Source organism: Mus caroli, unplaced genomic scaffold (assembly GCF_978045245.1).
Source record: "Mus caroli unplaced genomic scaffold, Mus_caroli_1 scaffold_11, whole genome shotgun sequence".
NCBI classification, from domain to species: Eukaryota; Metazoa; Chordata; class Mammalia; order Rodentia; family Muridae; genus Mus; species Mus caroli.
The window spans coordinates 18,302,857-18,325,947 of NW_028227266.1; the positions used below are offsets into that span (position 1 = coordinate 18,302,857).

Sequence of the window (23,091 nt, forward strand, 5' to 3'; positions counted from 1 at the left end):
GTGGCAGTATTTAGAGGTCTAAAGACAACTTGCAGGAGTTGTGTACTCCCTCTGTGAGTGGGTCATTGGGCTTGGTGGCAAGTACCTTTATCAGATAAGCTGGCCTCCTACCTCAGCTCTGAAGTCTCAGGACTCCAAGGGTGAGCCAGCACTCCTGAATTCCCCCACACCTTTGGGTCTCAGTTCCAGCTTTCAGTTTCCTTAATGAGCCTTCAGCTTCCTGTCCACCTCCAACACTGCCGTGTACAAGGTTGTTGATGACACAGCCTGCCCACTTCTGAGGAAAACCTGCAACCCAGAGGTAGGCGTCCCTGTGATGGAGGACAGGGCTGCCCTGGCCGCCGCCTCTTGAAGATGTTTACCTGATGTCACTCTTTTCCCTCTAACTCTTTCTTCATTCTGGTGTGTGTGTGTGTGTGTGTGTGTGTGTGTCATGTGTGTACATATGTGTTTGTCAAGGTCACTGCTTTATATTTCTCAACCTTATTCCTTTCAGACAGCATCTCTCACTATTTAGTGAGCTAAGCTGGTATCTTAGCTCCCTATGGCACTGGGGCTACAGGCTAGCACATGGTCACACCCATGAATTTATGAGCAGGATGGAGACTTGAACTCAAGTCCTCATTTTTAAGTCCCCTTACCTATTGAACCATTTCTCCAGGCGTGCTAACACCTTTTTCCGGACTAAAGTAATGGATTGTTTGTTTTGTTTTGGGTTTTGTTTGTTTGTTTGTTTGTTTGTTGGTTTTGGTTTTTCAAGACAGGGTTTCTCTGTGTAGCCCTGGCTGTCCTGGAACTCACTTTGTAGACCAGGCTGGCCTCGAACTCAGAAATCTGCCTGCCTCTGCCTCCCAAGTGCTGGGATTAAAGGCATGCGCCACCACTGCCCGGCGTAATGGATACTTTTGCTTCTAGGACCTGTCCTTGGTCTAGCCTCAGCTACTCTGAACTGACACTGTGGCTCCTTATCCCTCCCCCAGACCTTCCCCTTGCGGAATGAGAGCCTCCAGTGTCCCACTGCCCGCTGCCAGTTTGCCTTCTATGGTGGCGAATCGACCTACCACCGTGCCCTGCTGGGCCTGCAGATCTTCAATGCATTCATGTTCTTCTGGCTAGCCAACTTTGTGCTGGCCCTAGGCCAGGTAACACTGGCCGGAGCCTTTGCCTCCTATTACTGGGCTATGCGGAAGCCTGATGATATGCCTGCCTTCCCCCTCTTCTCTGCTTTTGGCCGAGCACTCAGGTAAATAGGAGTGTTGGGGTGGGAAGGGGAGGGATGCAGGGACCTCTTCTGGCCGGGCCACTGATCCGAGATTTTGATTCTAGGTACCACACGGGCTCCTTGGCTTTTGGCTCCCTTATTTTAGCCATCGTGCAGATCATCCGAGTGATGCTGGAATACCTGGACCAGCGCCTAAAAGGTGCCACCCTTCCTGTAGCTTCAGCCAGGGCCTGGACTTAGCCCCTGATTGGGTGTTGCTTGAGGGGTGGGGCCGGAGCTATGCCTCTCCTGGGTTTCCCTTTGTGAAGGGGTGGGACTGAGGGGCAGAGGAGCAGGTGGAAGAGCCAACTGAAGGCAGGCATGGTGGCACAGGCCTTTAATCCCAGTATTCCAGAGTCAGGCAGACCTTTTGTGAGAGTTAGAGGCCAGCCTGGCCTATAGAGCGAGTTCTAGAACAGCCAGAGCAACGAAGCGAGCCCCTGAGAAGAGTGAACTGAGTTGCTCAGAGTTCTGGGTGTCTAGGGGCGGGCGGGTCGGATCCAGGAAGGGCATCTCTGACTAACAAAGCTGTCTTGTTTTGAGGCAGCTTTTTACTGAGTAGTCCTAGCTGGCCTGAAACTCTGATATGAGATCCACCTGCCTCTGTTTCTGAGTGCTTGGATTGAAGGTATACATCACTGCTCCTGTTTTGTTTTAAAAGGCTGGCATCCAAACTCACTAAACAGCCAAGGATGACCGTAATTCCTGATCCTGGGCAATTCCTTTGCTGGATTGATTAATTTACTTACGCTGAGGCAGACTCACTAAGTGGTTGAGGCTGGCCTAGTAGTAGTTCAGGCAAGCCTCAGACTTTGCAATCCTTAGCTGTCTTGCTGGAGCTTGGGGGTCTCATTCAAACGAAACTCATCTCATGGCATCCTTTCATCCCTTCCGTTCTCTTTCAGCTGCACAGAACAAGTTTGCCAAGTTCCTCATGGTTTGTCTCAAGTGCTGCTTCTGGTGCCTAGAGAAGTTTATCAAATTCCTGAATAGGAATGCCTACATCATGGTGAACAGCAGGGCTGTATTGCTGCCCTGGGTGGGAGGATTCCCCATCTCCATCCCATGGGCCTCATACCTTCTTCTGTTCACTCCAGATTGCTATCTATGGCACCAACTTCTGTACCTCAGCCAGGAACGCCTTCTTCCTGCTTATGAGAAATATCATCAGGTTAGCGGGACACACCTCCACCCCTCAGCCTCCCTGTCCTATCTCACCTTTCCCAGCCCCCCTCTTGCCCTAGCCCCCTTTCTGAACCAGTCTTCCACTTACTGTGCCTCCCCTCCCACCTCCACCCTCTCCCAGGCTCTGAACCCACGCTCACACCGCTCCCTTCACTCTCCCCTACAGGGTGGCCGTCCTGGACAAAGTTACAGACTTCCTCTTCCTGTTGGGCAAACTTCTGATTGTGGGTAGTGTGGGTGAGTGGTGCCACCGGGGCTGTCTACACTGGCGTCTGGGAGCCTGTCGGGAGTGACCTGTAAGCTGGTGTCAGGCTCGCGTAATCTTCTATGGAGTCCTTCCTTGAGGACTCAGCCTTGTCCCTTCATCCCAACACAGGCATCCTGGCCTTCTTCTTCTTCACCCATCGGATCAGAATTGTGCAAGATACAGCCCCACCTCTCAATTATTACTGGGTTCCGATCCTGGTGAGCACCTTTGGGGACAGACCAGGGTAGAAGCAGGGGGTTGAAGATAGGGGTCGGGAATTGCTCAGATTTCTTTGGCGACGGTTGGGCGGTGGCACAGTCATTGGTTATTTGTTCTCTAAATATTTACTGAATACCTGCTGAAGGCACAGGGATGGAGGGACTTTTCCTTAGGAACTAGAGTTACTGCCCTTTACATTTGTTTATTGTGTTTGTGCTGGATAGATGCACTTGTGGAAAGTCAAAGACACTTAGACACTTGTAGGAAGTGGTTCTCTTCTCCTTCCATGTTTTAGGGGTTGGATTCAGGTCATCTGGCTTGGTGGTAAGTGTCTTCATCCACCAAGCCATCTTGCCAGCCCTAATAATAATTACATATACACATATATAATATATATTACATATAATTAATAATATATATTATTAATAATAGATCTTATTATCACTCTTACTATTATTGTTGAAAAATGTTATTTTGTTATTTAGGTTTCTTTTCCATTTTGTTTCGTTTGTTTTTTGAGACAAGGTTTCTCTGTGTAGCCCTGCCTGACCTGGAGCTGGCTCTGTTGACCAGGCTGGCCTCCAGTTCCCAGAGATCCACCTCCCCTTGCCTCCCAATTGCTGGGATTACAGGAGTGGGCCACCACAGCCCTGTTCTTTTCTTGTTTTTTGAGACAGGGTTTGTCTCCATAACTCTGGCTGACTTGGAGCTCGCCATGTAGACCAGGCTGGCCTCAAACTCAGTGGCTTTGTTTTTTATTTCGAAACAAAAGTCTCTCCATGTAGCCTTGACTGACTTGAAACTCATTACGTAGACCAGGCTAGACTCAGACTCAGACATCTGCCTACCCCAGCCTCTTAAGTGCTGAAATTAAAGGTGTGTGCCTTTAATTATCTCTATTTATTAGCTTTTATTTTATGTGTATTGGTGTTTTACCTGCATGTGTGTCTGTGTACCACATGCATGCATGATGCCCGTGGTGGCCAAAAGAGGGCATCAAATTCTCTGGACCTGGGATGTGGGATTACCAATGGTTGTGAGCTGCCATTCGGGCCCTGAGAATTGACCCCAGGTTCTCTGGAATTGCAGCCAGTACGCTTGTCTGCTAAGCCAACTCTCCAAAACTCCCCTCTTTGCCTTTTTTCCTTGACTGACACCCAGGCCGACATAGAACTTTTGATCTTTCTGCCTACCAAGCCCTGGGATTGTGCCACATTGTGTCACCGCAGAAAAGGCCTTGCAGGTTAGATGCGTTGGACATTATCCAATGATGATGCTGATGGCACACACCTGCCATCTCAACACTAGGAAGAACAGGCAAAAGAATCAGAAATAGAACAGTAAATTCAGGGCCAGCTCTAGCTACAGAATTCTCTATCTCAAAAAAAAAAAAAAAAAAAAAAAAAAGGCAGGCAGTGGTGGCTCATGCCTTTAATCCCAGCATTTGGGAAACCAAGGTAAGCAGATCACTGAGTTTGACAAAGCAAGTTCCAGGACAGACAGAGAAACCCTGTCTCGAAAAATCTTAAGAAAAAGAAAGTATGGAATGTCTAGGCAAAGGGGAATAGCAGAGAGCCTGAGGTCTGGACTCTATTTCCTGGCAGTGTCTCCTGCTGGATCCAGGGCTCCCTGGTTTTGGCTAGTCCAGGTGGCCAGCTTGCCCTGGTGCTGCTATCATCAGTCTCAAGTGCTGGGATTACAGGGGGCCGCCTCACTCACCTGATGCTTGCATGGGTTTGGAGAGTCTGTCTCAGGTCCCCAGGTTTGCACAGCAAATGCTTATCCACTGACCATCTCTCGTGTGCCCCAGGCAGTCCTGGCACCTGCTGTACAGCCCCGGCTGGCCTCAGATTCAGGCTGGCCTTGCACTTGAGCTGCCAAAGTACTGAGATTATAGGCACACACCATGTGGCCCTGTGGAATGTGGGATCCAATTCCATAATGCCCCAGAATGCTCAGAAAACTGCAGCTGGGGGCTGGAGAGATGGCTCAGCAGTTAAGAGTACTGATTGCTCTTCCAGAGGTCCTGAGTTCAAATCCCAGCAACCACATGGTGGCTCACAACCAGCTGTAATGAGATCTGACACCCTCTTCTGGTGTGTCTGAAGACAGCTACAATGTACTCATATATAAAATAAATAAATCTTTAATTAAAAAAACAAAACTGCAGCTGGGTAAAACCTCAAGGGAACGTCTATAGTGCTAGGAGCATCTGTAGCATGAGTGGTCTAGAATCAGACACTACTGCCAGGGGCATGACCTGAAGACTTGCTGTTAGCGGTGAAAGTAAAAGCTAGGTGAGCTAGAAACTCAACAGCATATGCCAAGGCCCTGGGGTTGGAAAAAGCAAGGAGCATTGTGGAGCTGATTGGGTTCTCCTAAGGTGAAATGTGGAAGGCCAGACCTGGTGGCTTAGGCCTGTCATTCTAGCACTTAGAAGGTAGAGGCAGGAGGATAAGGTGGTCAGTTTCATCTTGGCTACTTGTTTGAGGCCAGACGGAAAAATGTGTGAGACTATCTCAAAAAAAAAAAATCTAATCTAATCGGACTGGGTGTAGTGACTCATGCTAAGGTGAGGAAGACCCTAAGTTCCTGCCACAGTACATACAGCACGGTGGTGCACATGGAGACCTCCAGTACTGGGCAGATCCCCAGAGACACTGCCAAACTTTCTAGCCAATCACGCAGTTTATCTCCTAAAACTAAGGCGAGGGTCCAGCAAGGAGGCTCAGAAACTCACCAAGCCTGGAGACATGAGTGCCGTCCTCTGGACCCTCATGGTGGGTGGAGAGAGTCACCTACTGCAGTTCTCTTCTGACTCCATAGCATACTGTGGGGTGTGTATGTTACCATGAAATGTAATATAGATATTAAAACAAACATTTAAACTAAGGTGGAGAGAGATGATATCCGATACTGACCTGGCCTTCACACACACCAACAGCCAAGTGGACTGAGCTGTGCACTGACCCATAACCACAGCCCACTGAAGGCTAAGGCTAGAGAAGGAGCCATGCAGTACAGTAAGAGGGTGATGTTCTTACTACAGACTCATGTCAGTTCCCAGCAACTGCACTAGACTCTGTAATTCCAGTTCCAGGTGATCTGGGTACCTGTACACGTACATATAATCAAAAGTAAACATGACGGAAACAGGAAAAGATTTACTCATGGCCATATTGACATGATAAATAAAATAAATGATTTTTTTTTTTTTTTTTTTTTTTTTGAGATTGGATCTCACTATGTAGCCCTGGCTGGTTTGGAACTCTATGTAGACCAGGCTGGTCTTGAGCATTCTGTTTCCAGGTGTTGGGATTAAAGGCGTGAACCATGCTTTTAGGGCTGGAGAAATGGTTCAGCAGTTAAGAGCACTGTTATTCTTGCAGAGGACCTGGGTTCAGTTCCCAGCACCCATATAGAGCCCCACAGCCCTTCTCAGCTCCAGCCCCAGGGGGTCGGCAACTTCTGATGTTCATGGTTATCAGGCACACACATGCTACCCATATAAACATGCTCACAACACACTCACACAGATCTTTTGTAAAAGGTAAAAAGATGTTCTAAAGATGAGGCAGGAGGATTGCCATGAGTTCTATAATGGCAGACAGCCTCTTGGCTCATGAGAGGGAGAGGTTTCTTAGCCTAGGGAGGACAGTGATGGGACGGGGTTGCTCTTCACCTGAGCCAGGCTGGAACAAGATGTTTTCTCCGGAACAGACAGTGATCATCGGCTCCTACTTGATCGCGCACGGCTTCTTCAGCGTCTATGGCATGTGCGTGGACACGCTGTTCCTCTGTTTCTGTGAGTGACCCCTTTATCTCAGCCCATCAGGGACCCTGACTTCCTTCTCCCCAGAGGACAGGAAATGCCTCCCTCCAATGAAAGCACAAAGCCACCCTTACCCCAGAGTTCCCCAGGGCTGGAGGTGTCCCTTCCAGGCCCATGCATGCCTTTCTGGCTTCCTCACCGCGCTTCAAGCTAACTGTTCCCCACCCCCCTGCCACCAAGATGTAGCTGGAACACTCTGTCCCCTGGGTCTGTGGCTTTGAAATTTCTGGCTTTGTTGGGGACTAGCACAGGGTCCATGGCTGCCACTAACTCTGGTCTCCACGTGTCTTTTTTCTCCCTCCTCCCCTTCTCCCCCATGCCTGCTGGCTTCTTTTCCATTTTTTCTTCTGCCTCCCTTTTCCAACCCCCTCCTTTCCTGACCACCCCACTTTCCACCCCCTGCTGGTTCCTGGGGGGCCCAGGTGAGGACCTTGAGAGGAATGACGGCTCTCAGGAGCGACCCTACTTCATGTCGCCTGAGCTGAGAGGCATCCTATTGAAGGGGAATCCGCAGGAGGGCAAGCAGGAGGAAGTGGAGGAGGAGTAGACAGTGAGGGAGCCGGGCAAGCTGGCCAGGGGGCCTCTGGAGACCGGGTTTGTGCGTGTGACTGCGGCGCTTCTTTGACTGGGAACACGTGGGGCTCCTGCAGTCATTCCTTACCCCTTTTTCCAAAACCAGGCAGTCATCCTCTCCCTGAGCCCTAAGCCCATCCTCTCACTGGAGCATTTAGGCAGGGGCTCAGCCACGGAGCCCCTCCCTCAGGCCCTCCCTGGAGGATTCTGAGTGCTCTACCACGGAACTATGCCCCTAGCCTTGTTGATTTTGTATTTTGAGACATTGTCTCTCTCTCTCTCAGTTGCCCAGGCTGGCCTGGGACTTAAGGTAGTGAAAGCAGCCCTTGAGCCTGGCTTGTTTCAGCTTCTTAAATACCTTGGGTAGCAGGCCTTTGCTGCCACGCCCTGTTCTCCTGTGTGTTGCTTTCTAACCCTGAGGCTTTTCTATGACCCTCCCTCCCTTCCCTGCTCCCACCCCAACCCCCACACCTGCCTGTTGACTCCCTCTCATGTTACCTGCTTTGGGGCTCTGTCCACAGTGGAGGATCTGGAGAGAAATGACGGTTCAGCCGAGAGGCCTTACTTCATGTCTTCCACTCTCAAGAAACTCTTGAATAAAACCAACAAGAAAGTAGCAGAATCCTAAAGACATCTGCCTCCCAGACCTCTCAGGACGCCGGGATCGGTGCTTGCTGTGCAGCTGGGTCAGAGTCCCCAGCTCATCAGACTTGCCTAACACATCACTGCCTCTCTGCACCCTCCCCAAGTTCCCATTTCCAGGAGCCTAGAGGACTGGGGCATCTTTCCTACGCCAAAGGGCACTTGGGAGTTTTCAGTGCAGCCCCGGAAGATGGGACAGAATGGATCTCTCCAGCTCTTACAGGCGCAGACGGTGCCAATATGGTGAAGTAACTTGTTGTCGGGGATGGGAGATGGCCCTAGGATGTCTGCAGCAAGCTTCTCTGTATTTCAGTAACCCTTCTGGCCAAGAGGGAAAAGACTGGATGAGAGTGGGCAAGTCAGCTCAACGAACACTAGCGCCAAGCTCCCCAGTGGGGACAGAATTGGATCTCCATGGCTGATGTACTTAAGGGCCAGCAAATACACGTCTCACTCTTAGTCCTTTGTAGCCTAGACAGACAGTAAGGGGTCTACCTGCTTCTCTTCCATCAGGCTCCAGAACTGGATGGAGCCACCAAGAGTGCCTTCATATGTAACCCCACCTCCAGCCTGAGCTGGCTGTGGTCACAGGAAGAAATGTGTACCCAGAACTGGAGGAGTCTTCTGGATAAACAGACAGCATCTGGGAGGAGGGCCCTGTGTGAGGAACGATTGAGTGGTGGTGGTTGGGAGTAGTTGTGGAAAACAGGCCTCTGTACTTAGACCCTACAGAGTTGCTTTGACTGATGGCTTCTAAATGGAAAACTTGAGGTTGGAAAATGAATGAAAATAGGGCCTGTCTCCCCAGCCCTTTTTCTGCCAGTAATGCACACTGCTCTCTTTGTAAGAGATGAGAAACTTAAGTTCACCCAAGGGATGGTTTCAGGGACTGAGGTGTGGGTGTGTTCTATATTCCAAATGAACTAGGCCTATCTGGTTTCTTTCACTTGAAACTAGAGAATCTGTTTGCCAAACTTCTTGATCTTGGGAGCCAGTAGACTGGTTCTTCACTTTACCTACCATATGCTTAGACCCGCCTCTCACCCCTACTTTGGCCATCCGTAAGATAGCAGGATCTTGGAGACACGGCCCCCAGCCTGGGGTCCCAAGGTTTCCTGTGCCTGCCTTGTGTGCCATCCCACCCCACCCTCTTGTATGCCCAGCCCTGTGCTTATGTAATTGCATTCCGGCCAGTTAATAAAGTGCCTCTTGTACAGAGACTGACCTGGTGTGCTTAATAGGAGTGTGGGATGCTGCTGGAAGGGAAGGAGGAAGAGAGCCAGCCTGGAGCTTACCTCCCAAGCGTGCTCGGCAGCTTCTGTTGGGTCTGTCCCGTAGGACCCTGGTGAACAGAAGCTTCAGACTAGGAACTGATTCCTAGAATCCAGAAACAGCCACTTGCCTCTCCTCCCGCTCAGTAACTGCCCTGGACACGGACCCTGCACCAGCACCCGAGCCTGAGGTCTCACAGTCAAGGATAGCTAGTATTACTTTAGTATATTCTGTAATTTCTGGGTGTGTGTGGGTGAGTGTGCCCCACATAGATGCAGCTCCACGGAGGCATTGGAGCTGCTGCAGCTGGACTTAGGGTGTTGTGAGCCCCCCTTTCAGGGCTGAAGTCAATTGGTTCCTCTGCAAGATCAGGATACAGTTATTGTTTACATTTTTTATGCTTTTGGACATTTTGTCTGCATGTGCATTTGTGCACAATGCCCGTGCCTCTTTGGTATCAGAGACCAGGAGAGGACTTAGGGTGCTCCGGACCTAAGACAGTTGTGAGCACCCCCCCCCAATTCGTTTTTCTGTTGTTTTTGCTTCTTTTTAAAGCTGCAAGTGGAGAAAGAAGGCTCAGCTATGAAGAGGACCATTCTGAATGGCACTTACATATTCAAAATAGCAAATGATGATGATACTATAATAATAATAATAGCCGAGCAGTGGTGGCTCATGTCTTTAATCCCAGCACTCTGGAGGCAGAGGCAGGTGGATTTCTGAATTCAAGGCCAGCCTGGTCTACAAAGTGAGTTCCAGGACAGCCAGGGCTATACAGAGAAACCCTGTCTCGGGAAAAAAATAATAATAATAATACAGAGGCTGGAGAGAGGGCTCAGCGGTTCTATGTGTATTCTGCTCCACAGAGGACCAGATTGGTTCCCAGGTTCTTCATCAGCCAAATCACAACCTCCTGTAACTTCAGCTCCAGGGGAACTGACACATTGGTCGTCTTGGACACCCACATGCAAATACAGACACAAACACAAGTACTTTTAAGGTTTTTTTTCAAGACAGGGTTTCTCTGTGTAACAGCCCTCCCTATCCTGGAAATCACTCTATAGACCAGGCAGACCTTGAACTCGCAGAAATCTACCTGCCTGTCTCCTGAGTTCTGGGATTAATGGAATGCACCACCACAGCCTGGCTCAAAATTATTTTAAAAATATTTTTAGCCGGGCATGGTGGTGCACACCTTTAATCCCAGCACTCGTGAGGCAGAGGCAGGCAGATTTCTGAGTTTGAGGCCAGCCTGGTCTACAAAGTGAGTTCCAGGACAGCCAGAGCTACACAGAGAAACCCTGTCTGGAGAAAACCAAAAAAAAAAAAAAAAAGTCCCAGCAACCACATGGTCAGATCTCAAGGAGATCTGACTCCCTCTTCTGGTACATCTGAAGACAGCTGCAGTGCACTTACATATAATAAATAAATAAATCATTAAAAAAATTTTTTTAATTAAAAAATAATTAAGCTGGGCGTGGTGCTGCATGCTTTTAATCTCAGCACTCGGGAGGCAGAGGCAGGAGGATTTCTGAGTTCGAGGCCAGCCTGGGCTACAAGGTGAGTTCCAGGACAGCCAGGACTATACATAGAAACCCTGTCTTGAGAAAACAAAAACCAAACAAAAAAAAAACCTAAGCTGGATGTGACGGTGAAGGCCTTTAATCCCAGCACTCCAGAGGCAGAGGCAAGGCAGAGCTCTGTGAGTTCAAGCCCAGCCTGTTCTACAGAGTGATTTCCAGGACAGCTAGGGTTGGTTATATTGAGAAATCCTGTCTCAAAATACAAGCAACAAACAAACAGATCCAGAGCTGGAGAGACAGCTCAGAGGTTAAAAGCACTGTCTGCTCTTGCAGAGGACCCAGGTTCAATTTCCAGCACCCACATAACAGCTCACAACCCTCTGTAACTCCAGTCCCAGGGGATCTGACACCTTCATACACATACATGTCAACAAAACACCAATGTTCATATAATTTAAAAAGTTATTAAGAAATGTTTTTTTTATTTGTACAGGTATTCTGTCTACATATGGTCTGTGTACCAACTGCATATTTATTGCTTGCAGAGGCCAGAGGAGGGCATTGTACCCCTGGAACTGGACTTACAGATAGCTGTGAGCCACCATGTGGTTGCTGGGAATTGAACTCGGGACCTCTGGAAGAACAGCCAGTTCTCTAAACCAATAAACCATCTCTCTAGTAATTTACATTTATTCTTTTAGTGTGTGTGTGTGTATTCAGGTAAAAAAAAAAATACATGTGTGTGGGTGTGTGTCTCCTACGGTCCTAAGAAGAAAACTGAGGTCGCCAGGTTTGGTGGCAAATGCCTTTAGCTGCTAAGAAGCCAGCTTTGTTTCTGAGTGGCTCTTTGGGTCAGTCTGGTTGTCATACTGAAGGCGTACTACTGCCACCTGTTGCCTTCTTTTGTTACTGCATGTAGCCAACTATTGCTCCTGGAAAATCTCGGATCTATCAAAGGCCCCATAACCCCATCTGTCTCTGTGGCTCTCCTTCTTAGTAGAAAGTATTGTATTGAACAGGATTGGCACACACCAGGCAAGTGTCTTCCTACTCAGTCACATCTCCATTTTTTGAGGCAGTGTCTCATGTAGCCCAGAATGTCTTCTGACTCCATCTTTAGCTGACGATAACCTTGAACTCTCCTGTCTGCATCTCTCCAGCAGTGGGATAACAGGCCTGTGATACTACATTGAGCTTATATGATGATGTTGGAGATAAAACCAGGACTTTGGAGGCTAAAGAGATGGCTCAGCTTCCAGAAGTCCTGAGTTCAATTCCCAGCAACCACATGGTGGCTCACAACCATCTATAATGGGATATGATTCCCTCTTTTGGTGTGCATAAAGACAGAGCACTCATATATATAAAATAAATAAATCTTTAAAACAAAAAATAAAAAACACCAGGGCTTTGTGTATGCTGGGCAAGCACTCTACCAACTGAGCCAGCCCTCCTTCCCTCCTTTTCAAATATATCTTTAATTTTAACTTTATTTTTACACTTTACATTTTATATTTATGATTATGTATGTGTCTGCGTATATGTGTGAGGGAAGAGGCTGTAAGAGGATGGTGTCAGATGCCCAGGAGCTGTAGTTACAGGTGATTGGGAGCTGCCATGTAGATACTAGGAAATAAACACAAGGCCTCTGCAGAAGAATAGTCTCATAAGCACTGAGCCGTCCTCCAGGTCACCCTCCCCACTTTTAAAAATAAATCGGAGACAGGGTCTCTCTATATAAACCAAGCTAGCCTCAAACTCAGAGAGACTCACCTGCGTCTGCCTCCTGAGTCCTGGAATTAAAGATGTATACCAATACTTCCAGCCCTTTAAGTATTTTTTTAGATAGTGTATACCGGTGTAGCTCAAGATGACCTGCAATTTCCTAAGTAGCCCAAGTTGGCCTCAAACTTATCATCTTGGTTCAGGCTCCCTAGTAGATGGTATCTCAGGCACACTCTGTCACTCTTGGCTTTAGTCTTGGGAGGAAAGCTCTAGGACTCATCTAGTTGCCTGAGGAACATGATGGCTTTGAAGAAAGAATGCTAGAATGTCTGTCTGTATGTCAGTATGTCAGTATGTCTGCGTGTTTCTCCAGCTCCATCAGCAAGCACTAGGCCCAGGAGCAGAGGCAGAGGAGGGCAGGCTAGGTGTGATGCTCAGGGGCAGAAGTGAGAAACAGGCTCATCCATTGAGATTCAGAAATTCCAAGGCATCTTCTCCCTCTCTCCCCCACCCCTCTCCTCCCCTCCCCTCCCCCTCCTTCCCCTCCCCTCCCTCCTCTGTGATGAAGATGGGAGCTAAGGGCTCAGTTATGCTGGACACTTTGCATTTGTGACTTGCTGCAAAAGAAACTTCAGGACCATTTGTGTCTGGAATTGCCATACAAACTTCGTATACCAATCTCTGTTAAGTAAGAGTAGTTTAGTAGTAGTCCCAGCACTCTAGAAGCAGGCAGATCTCTCTGAGTTTGAGGCCAGACTGATTTACAGAGTGAGTTCCAGGACAGCCACATCTACACAAAGAAATCCTGTCTCGAAATCCTCCCCCCCTCCCCCCAAAAGGACCTCAAGAGCTGCTGTCTCAAATCCCAATTTAGGGAGAGACAGCCAGCTTGCCATCCCAGGTACACCCCCAAATACAGTTGCTTTAGCTAGACAATTATAGATTTGGTATTTTCTCCTGATTCAGTTTTTTGTTTTGTTTTTTCCCCGAGACAGGGTTTCTCTGTATAGCCCTGGCTGTCCTGGAACTCACTTTGTAGACCAGGCTGGCCTTAAACTCAGAAATCCACCTGCCTCTGCCTTCTGAGTGCTGGGATTAAAGGCCTGCGCAACCATGCCCAGCACTCTCCTCACGATTCTCAGGTTTAATTTAAGTACTAAGATTAAAGGTGTGTGCCACCACAGCTGGCTAATTCTTAATTTTGTTTTATTTATTTTATGTGTATGAGTTTTTGCCTCTGTTGTGAGACTCTTTCTGTGTCAGTGAGTGCTCCCACACCAATGAGAATGGAAGAGAGATGATTGGACTGAAGCCAGGATGCTACCCAAAAGGCCTCAGTTCTAGATCTAGATCTCGTCTGTGTCATTTCATACTCTAAAGCCCCAAGGTGGGGCAGGCACACAAGCCCGGCAGTCATCAGGTTGTTAAAGGTAAAGACCTGTTTCAGTTACTTCCGGGTCAATCTGTTCCAGGGAGCAAGAGATGCAGTATTTTAAGTAAACCATTAAATAAACCAATAAATCAGTATTTAATGTCTTTTCTACTTATTCTACTTTATTCCCTCCACCTCACTAGATGACACCTCCTGAGTTGATGCTGGAGGAATGGGTTGGTGCTTCACGGGCATCATTGCGCAGTATCCCACCAGCTCTCCTTTGTACCTCTACCTTAATCCTTTTTAATGACTTTTGGGCATTTTTTTTATACTATCCTTGATAGATTAGCATAAATCAGCATTTCTCATTAAAAACCACATGCTTCCCTTTCCAGTGGTACTCAAATCTAACCCTCTGTGGTCGCAGAGGACACTGCTGCTGCTGCTGTTATCTGATTCTGACGATTGCTTTTCTGCACAGTCGTGAATCTGTCTTGGCCTGAGTAGAGCTGGCTACGTTGCCCTTGTTCCTTGCCTACCTCTACAGCATCAGTGTCCATGCATTCTGCCAGGGCCATTGCTAGCAGGACTGGTAAAGGTAGAGGAGTTTTCTTATCTTTTGAACCTGAGGGATATAAGAACTGCTGGATATTCCTTCCTGGAAGCGCATCTAAGTCTGGGGCCAAGAATCCCAGTCTGCAACTGTCTTCCAGGGAGTGTTATTTTCCCCAGGTTTTCTCCTGTAAGACAGGCTCTTTATGGCCTTAACTCTGTGTCCCTCCCTAGAAACTCCCTTCCAGGCCCCTTTCATGGGGAAGGTCACATGTGACCAGTATTAAAGATGAGACAAATAGCTCCTCCTACAATCCCCTTTGTGTCTTCTGTCCACTGTCCACAGGCTGTTGCTAGCTGGGGCCATCACCAACAGGAATCAGTCTGCTGTGCTGCTGTGGGCAGTCAGAACGCAGCAGCGTGATGAGATCCTAGGGACGAGCCAGCCGTGGATGAAGGAGATAAGACAGAAGCCCTCAAGAGGGTAGTTGGCCATATTGATAGGTTTCTAAGGATTGGAGTTGCCCTGGCACAAGGTTGCTTTCCAGACCATCTGGGCTGCTCTTAACTCCAATTGGCCAGCCCTTGGGGCCATCTTCTTTTGAACTCACCTAACCCATGGCAGCTTCTCCTCCATTCATCTTCTTCTCTTGGTTCTCCTTGGACTGCGAGCACAGGAATCCTAATCTCCACCTATGTCTCTTCTGCCCAGCTGTTGGCTGCTGGCATCTTTTGTTTGTTTGTTTGTTTTGTTTGTTTTTGTTTTTGTTTTTCGAGTCAGGGTTTCTCTGTATAGCCCTGGCTGTCCTGGAACTCACTTTGCAGACCAGGCTGGCCTCAGAAATTCTCCTGCCTCTGCCTCCTGAGTGCTGGGATTAAAGGTGTGCGACACCACACCCGGCTTGGCTGCTGGCATCTTTATTTACCAACCAGAAATAACTTGGGTCACATAGCATCACTTGGGTCTCTGTTCAGACTCCAGGTCTCTGGGACCCACACTTAGCATTACAATAGACAGCAAGACCAAACCTCAACACTGAGGGGCTGCGTGGATGCACACATGCAGGCTCAAGAAGGGCATCGAGAGTCAGAGTAGAGGTTGTCACCCCCATTCCTAGGCCACTTTGGGATGGTCAGTTTCAGAGGCTAATCTGGGCTGACTCTCCTGGTTCACTCCTGCCCCGAGTCTACGAGTCTACAGCAGCTTTTGCACGGGGGTGGTGTTTCCGTAGCTTGGCTCCTGCAATGAGGGAGGTGGGCAATTTTGGGGCAGTGTCATCCGAATCTTTCAAGAACTACTTACTAGAGGTGGGTGTGCCTATATTGTCAAAGGCCTCCTGAGTCCTGTGGGAGGAGTGGATGAAGGTTGGGGGCCAAACACAATCTCAAAATGCACCCAAACTGCACAGGAGCAGGATTCTGGCCAAGGGAGGCCTGATTCTTGGCAGTCTTTGGCTAGTGCTGTTTTTAGAGTCCTGTTTATTCTCTCAACTTGGCCTGAAGATGGAAGGTAGGTACCACATTGTTTCCCTAGGTGTTAGGAAGGTACTCTCTGCTTACGTCCACTTCTCGAAATTTAAATAAGTGGGACCAATTGTTTTTGTGTTAGAGTGGGCTTTGGGTCCCTGCTCCAGATTATCCTGATTGCTTTTGTGTTAGTAAAGGATCCTGAGAGGAGCCCCTTGCTCAGGCCTCGGGATAATAGTGGGCCCCCAAGAACTCACAAGAGACCAAGCTTGATGCAAACCACATGAGGCTTTATTTGGGAAAGCCAGAGCTCTAGGGATGACTTATATCCCACGCAGGGGTAGAGGAGTCGACCCCAAGGGGAAAGGGGTCCCAGTTTTTAATAGGCCCTCGGGGAGTAAAGGAGAAGGGGGGGAGTAGGGGATTTCCAGATCTAAACAATGTCTATTCTAAAATGATTTCTCAAGAAATGAGTATGGGAGGGGTACAAGGAAAGAGTCTGGTGCAGGTGTAGCAAGTCCGGATTGGCCCGGCTGTGGTTGCTGGGGAGATTTTCCGACTCTTCCCCAGCAACCAATATCACAAACACCTGGCGATGGGCTTCAGTAGTGGGCACACACGAGTTCAAGGAACGGTCAAAACATCGGCAGACTCATGGGTTCAAGGAACAGCCAGAGCATTGTGCACCTCTATTTTTTCAGATCAGTGAAGCTAGTTCTGCTAACAATGAAATCTATTTTGCCAACTTCAGGGCTTCTGTGACCTTTTATATTTTGTCAGGATCTTTCATTGCATGGGCCTTGGGTCCCTGTGTGGGATTATCCTGATTGTTTTTGTGTTAGCATGGGCCTTGGGTCCCTGTGTGGGATTATCCTGATTGTTTTTGTGTTAGCATGGGCCTTGAGTCCCTGCTCCAGATTATCCTGAGAGCACTGCAGACAGGCAGGCTTTGCTAGCTTGTTGGGTCAGCATTAGCAACCTTGGAACCAACAAGTATCTTTGCAACAATTCTTGTAGGGAAGCAGCATTTATAGTTAGGTTGTTTAGCCAGCTTGTCACAGGAGTCTGGGGACTGTCATCTCTGGAATTATCTATGATCACCAGCCAGCCCTTCTGGCTTTGCGTATCCTCTACACAGGTTGCTCTTCTTTCTTCTAGCTTCTATGAGAGAGCTCTGCAAGCAGAAGAGTGTAAACATATCTCCTGGGGGTGTTGGAGGGGACTGCAGAGTGGAATTTTCATGGACTAGACCTTGGGTCTTTGTGTGAGCTTGGCGGAGCACCAATGCCACAGGCCAGGGTGTGTGTGTGTGTCTGTTTGGGATAGGCAGCTTCTAGGATTTGGTTTCTGTTTTAATTTCTTTGCCCCTGAGGTAAGCAGTTTCCTTTCTTCATATATGGCTGCTCTGAGTGTTGATGCTAGGGGCGATCCTCCTGTTGTATGCTTCAACTCCCAACTGTAAACACTTTCATATCCAAATTCGGGAGAGTTCATCCATGGACTTGCATCGAGAAGAAAATCTCTTCTGAAACCACTGTAATCACAGAGGGGCTCCCCTTCTCTTCAGACAACCTTGTTTCTGAACTTAGGTCCTGGTGACATTGCTGTGACTTCGTGGATGAGTGGAGAGCCTGGCACTTTCCTGGGGATATATATATCCCCTTGTATATAAGTACATTGTAGCTGTCTTCAGATACACATGTGGTTGCTGGGAATTGAACTCAGGACCTCTGGAAGAGCAGTCAGTGCTCTTAACCACTGAGCCATCTCAGCAGCCCCTGTATATACTATTATTACAGTGGCAGTTATTCCTTAACCCATTATTTTCCAAATAAAAGACACCATTCAGATTTACAAAGAAGCCTTCCAATACTAGAGCTGGGCAGATATCAACTCTCTAAGCTTATCTGTCTGCTTCCCTGACAAAAATCCCCATTAGTACTTGCATCTGCTCTATATGGGCTGTTTCTGTTCCATCAGGCCTGTCCTCAGAACAAACTGCTCTTCCCCACATGCTCATGGTCCATACTACTCTACGGTGACTCGCTTCCTCCTCCTCTTCTTCCTCTTCCTCCTTTCTACCTGTACTGGCTAGTTTTGTGTCAGCTTGACACAGCTGGAGTTATCACAGAGAAAGGAGCTTCAGTTGAGGAAATGCCTCCATGAGATCCAACTGTAAGGCATTTTCTCAATTAGTGATCAAGGGGGAAAGGCCCCTTGTGGGTGGGACCATCTCTGGGCTGGTAGTCTTGGGTTCTATAAGAGAGCAGGCTGAGCAAGCCAGGAGAAGCAAACCAGTAAGGAACATCCCTTCATGGCCTCTGCATCAGCTCCTGCTCCCTGACCTGTTTGAGTTCCAGTCCTGACTTCCTTTGGTGATGAACAGCAGTATGGAAGTGTAAGCCGAATAAACCCTTTCCTCCCCAACTTGCTTCTTGGTTATGATGTTTGTGCAGGAATAGAAACCCTGACTAAGACACTACCCTTGTGGTTCCAACCTGAGACCCCAAGCCTGGCAACTGAAGCTTTGCCTACCTGTCTTCTGCCCAGCTATAGGCTGTCAGCAACTTTATTAACTAATCAGGGATAACTTGGGGGTCAAGGTTTATACAACAAAAGCTGGTGTATGTGGGAACTCACTGGTTTTGGGGCAGCCAGATCTTGGGATGTGGTATTTGGCATTTGAATACACAGCAGCATCAGACCAACCCTAGTGTTTCCCGACCCTTTTGTCTATGTAATAAAGAAGGTCTTTCTCTCGATAAAAAATATATATATATATATATATATATATATATATATATATATATACAATAGGAATAATGGGAAACAATTATGAAAAGTATTAGGTAAAGTAACATTCATAAAATCCAGGCCATTTGTGTTTGGCAACTTTGAATAACAATTTTATTATCTATCCTATCTTGGTGAGTTCAGAGTTTTATATTTAAATTATTTTTTCATTAGTAACTTAAGTATTTAAATCCTTTAACTTTCGTAACTTGTAATTACCAACCTTAAAGGACCACAGTACCGGCGTCTTGGAATCCCTTTGAGGCTTGGCTTTGGAGGCCGGTGCCTTCTCTCACCAAAGCTTTAGATGCAGTAGTCTGCAGGATGCTTAAACCCCCTTGGCTCTTCCTAGTTTTCTGGGTGGTGGGTGGTCTATCCTTACATGGTCTGGAGGTCCAGCCTCGTCTCGTCTTCTAGTCGGAGTCCATGGTTCTGAGTATCACAGTCCCCTTGGCCCCTGGCAGGGGACCCAGAAATCTTCTCAGGGGTGCACTATTCCCAGTTCTGAAGACGTCCAATGTGCTGAGACACACAGGAACATCAGTCTCTTGACTAACTTCGTCTGTTGAAGGAGCTCTCACTGCAGTCTCCAGGGATGCTCTGAGACTCCCTCTGGAGTTAAGTGTTCTGAAACCAAGGAGAATGGAGGAGAGGAGTGCCACACCGCCTCCAGTAGGATTTGTGTGACAAGTTCCATAGACTGAGGTGATTGACCTCAAAAGGGGGAGGCCTCCTGGAACCGGTTATGGAACTGTTAAACTGGGAAAAAATTATTGAGCCATAGTTCTCATGGCAAACTATCTGCTTTGTTTTCAGTTATTCCTTTTCTTTTTTACATGTTCCTGTGAAAGATCCTGACAGAATGTAAAAGGTCACAGAAGCCCCGAAATTGGCAAAATAGATTTCATTGTTAGTAGAACTGCTTCACTGATTTAGAAAAATAGAGGTGCACAATGCTCTGGCCACTCCTTGAACCTGTGTGTCTGCCAATGTTCTGACCAGGCGTGTGCCCATTGCTGCACCTCACTGCCAGGTGTTTGTGATATTGGTTGCTGGGAAAAAGTCAGGAGATCTCCCCAGCAACCATAGTCAGGGCCAATCGGAGAGCTGCACCTTCATTAGACTCTTTCCTTGTTTTCCTCCCATACCCATTTCTTGAGGAATCAATCATTTTAGAATAGATATTGTTTAGATCTGGAAATCCCCTACTCCCCCCTTCTCCTTTCCCCCCTGAGGGCCTATAAAAACTGGGACCTCTTTCCCCTCGAGGTCGACTCTTCTACCCCTGCGTGGGATATGAGTCATCTCCAGAGCTCTGACTTTCCCCAAATAAAGCCTCATGTGGTTTGCAACTGTGAGACCCCGACTTAGAGTGTTTCTCCCTGGAAGGTAAAGCCCCTGGATGTTCCCCAAGCTTGTTTTCCCTGATCTTTAAAAATACAGCTAGAAAGAAGCTCTTTGTTCTCTATAGCCAGCAAAAATCCTTTTTGTTTCTATACTGTACAATCAGAGATGCCTGCCTTCCTGTGCCAAGGACATGGAGACAGATGCTGGAGAGGAGGCTGCAGCTCACTCCCCCTTCTCCAGAAAGGAGCTGTAGCCAACTCTCCTCCCAACTCCTCCCAACTCCTCCCAACTCCTCCCAACTCTCCTCCCAACTCCTCCCAATTCCTCAGATAGCTGTTAAAAGCCCCCTACTGTCACCGCTCAGGGTTGAACTCCCCTGCCCTGCCAGGCGCAAGGGACTTCCTCCTCAGCTAGCTGATAATAAAACCTCTTGCAGTTTGCATCAGGTGTGGTTTTCTCTTGGGACACTGGGGTGCTGGCCAGCTCATCCTGGGACTTGAGCGGAGGCCCAGCTTTGGGGGTCTTACACAACAAGCTCGGTCTATCATGAGTTCTTGAGTGTCTGCTATTGTCCTGAGGCCTGAGTGAGGGGCTCCTTTCGTAGTCTAGGCCAAAATTTTAAGCAAGAATAATGGGTAAGAAACCATCCCTAGAGATGGGGTCACTAATATGACCTTACCCCAGGGAAACCAATGCTTTACTTTTTAAATCATTTACAAAACTATTATGATAAATAAAAACTCCCAACAATAAAATTCCATATGGCTACAAGTGTGTCATCAGAGGTGACACACTTAATTAGAAAGACACACTTAATTAGAAAGAATTAAAATAGTTTAAATTTATGAATTGAAGATTTATAAAAAAAATCAGGCATTAGATGTTAAATAGTAACTGACAATGGGGATGGAGAGTTAGCTCAGCGGTTAAAAGCACTGACCATAAAGATTTATTAACCTGCTCTTGGCAATACGCCACTAACCTTGGACGACAGCCCCCGCTGAATACATCCTTTTAGAATTGTTTTATTTTGATGATTTATATTAAGAATGATGTTACCTGTTCTGTATGTGATTCACCAAATACATAGTTTCAGAGTTGTAATGCTTGGATGATTTTTGTGCTTTACTGTGACAAATGATTTTTGTTGGTATCTGTGATTGTTTCGCTGGATACAGTCTCTAAGAGTTATAATGTTTGTTTTGTTAATGTATAAAATCCCCTGCTTGAGAGCTGCAAAATAACCTCAGATTCAAACTGCCTCTGTGTTTGTTTCTGTTTGTCACCACCAAATCCTTACCCACCTAGCTTCGAGGACCCTCATTCCAGGGACCCCATACCTGACTGGGGTGGTCCATGGCAGAGGAGATGTCACTGGAGGACCAGAGTTAGGATGCTCAGGACAGCTTCAATGCTGGGGCCAGTTTGCTCACAACCATCAGTACAGGTACAGTGTACTCATATACATGAAATAGATAAAAATAAATAAATCTTAAAAACAGTGTATTTAAATTTTACTTTATTTTTATTGATATATGTATGTTTGCGGGTACCCATAGAGGCCAGAAGAGAACATCAGAAGAGGGCTGGGATTACAGGAAATTGTGAGCATACTGATACAGTTGCTGGGAAACAAATTTAGGTCCAATCCCTATTAAAGATATTTTAATATAGGCTTAAACAAAGAACTGACAGGCAAAGCTCCCCAGTGAGACTTTACTGCAAGCACTCAGGGGCTACGAAGAAGAGAGTATGTTCTCTGCTAGAGTAAAATACTCTTAACTGTCTCCAGCCCCCATTTTCAATTTTATGAGCTGGATGTGATAAATATTTTTCATTTCAGTATTCCAGATGTAGAGGGAGATGGCTCTCTGCTCTCTGCTGAGATCAAGGCCAGCTTAGGTGAGACACTATCTTAAAAAAGAAAAAGCTGCTGGGCGTGGTGGCGCACGCCTTTAATCCCAGCACTTGGGAGGCAGAGGCAGGCGGATTTCTGAGTTCAAGGACCGCCTGGTCTACAGAATGAGTTCCAGGACAGCCAGGGCTACACAGAGAAGCCCTGTCTCGGGACCCACCCACCCCCGACCCTGGCCAAAAAAAAAAAAAAAAAAAAAAAAGAAAGCAAAAAAGAAAACACTATGGTGCAGGGCTGGTGAGGCAGTTCCCTGGGCAAAGGTGCTCGCTACCAGGCCTGAGGACCCGAGTCCAATCCCCAGGATCCACGGAGAAGCTGATGTGGACAAGGATTTGGAGGACACAGCTTGTGACAGTGCTTGTCACAGCTGTACCCTGCAGCTCACAAGGTAGTGTGGCTGTGCCCTGACAGTGGTGCGCTCTTAAAGGACTTGTTCTTTTTGTATGGTATACATAGGTTTACATGTTCACTTGTGCATGTGGAGGGCAGAAGTGGATGCCCATCTGGTTGTCTTTATCTCTTCTTCAGTCTGTTTCACTAATCCCAGAGCTAGCTTGTTCTGCTAGGTTGGCTAACCAATGAGACCCAAGGGATCCTCTGTGTCTCCTTCCCCAGCCTGGGGTTACAGTTGTACACTACCATGCTCTGCTTTTTACCTGGGTGCAGATAATCAGCCTGAGTTCAACCTTGGGATCTCACATAAAGACAAAAATAGAAATGTCTCTGACCTTCATACAGCGTGTGGCTACACAAACACACACACACACACACACACACACACACACACACACACACACGGAGAAAGAGACAGAGACAGACAAGACAGAAAGACAGACACTGAGAAAGCCTGAAAGAAAAAATAATTTACTAACATCTGTCTGCAGGGGCTGGGGAGGCGCCTCAGAAGTAACTCCAGTTCTGGAAGATTCAACACTCTCTTCTGACTTTCTGGGGACCCTGGCACATATGTGATGCACAGACACAACGTGTTGCAGACATACACGCAGTCAAAACACTAAACACATTAAAAAAAGGAATTAAAAATCCATCTGAAAACCCCCAGGCAATCCGTATTAACCATGTCTACCACTTGGTGGCGCTGTTAGAACAGGTGTGTCATTTAGAGCGTCTTCCTGATCAGAAGCACCTTAGGTCTCCTACAA

The 23,091-nt window shown here is 47.5% G+C and overlaps 1 protein-coding gene across 4 annotated transcripts in view; it reads left to right on the plus strand.

The window, feature by feature from the left end:
• Slc44a2 (solute carrier family 44 member 2 (CTL2 blood group)) overlaps positions 1-9,179 on the plus strand; it is a 33,945-nt gene extending 24,766 nt beyond the window's left edge. For 2 of the 4 annotated variants that reach the window (XM_021172275.3, XM_021172274.3), the window contains exons 14-23: positions 217-301; positions 981-1,243; positions 1,327-1,421; positions 2,167-2,270; positions 2,359-2,432; positions 2,613-2,683; positions 2,823-2,911; positions 6,633-6,717; positions 7,167-7,338; positions 7,839-9,179. In XM_021172275.3, coding sequence (XP_021027934.1) covers positions 217-301; positions 981-1,243; positions 1,327-1,421; positions 2,167-2,270; positions 2,359-2,432; positions 2,613-2,683; positions 2,823-2,911; positions 6,633-6,717; positions 7,167-7,291 — 991 coding nt within the window. In that variant the 3' untranslated portion in view covers positions 7,292-7,338; positions 7,839-9,179. Of the gene's footprint in view, positions 1-216; positions 302-980; positions 1,244-1,326; positions 1,422-2,166; positions 2,271-2,358; positions 2,433-2,612; positions 2,684-2,822; positions 2,912-6,632; positions 6,718-7,166; positions 7,343-7,838 lie in introns of all 4 variants that reach the window. The other 2 variants (XR_003837607.2, XM_021172276.2) reach the window with 2 other exon arrangements.
• The last annotated feature ends 13,912 nt before the right edge of the window (positions 9,180-23,091 follow it).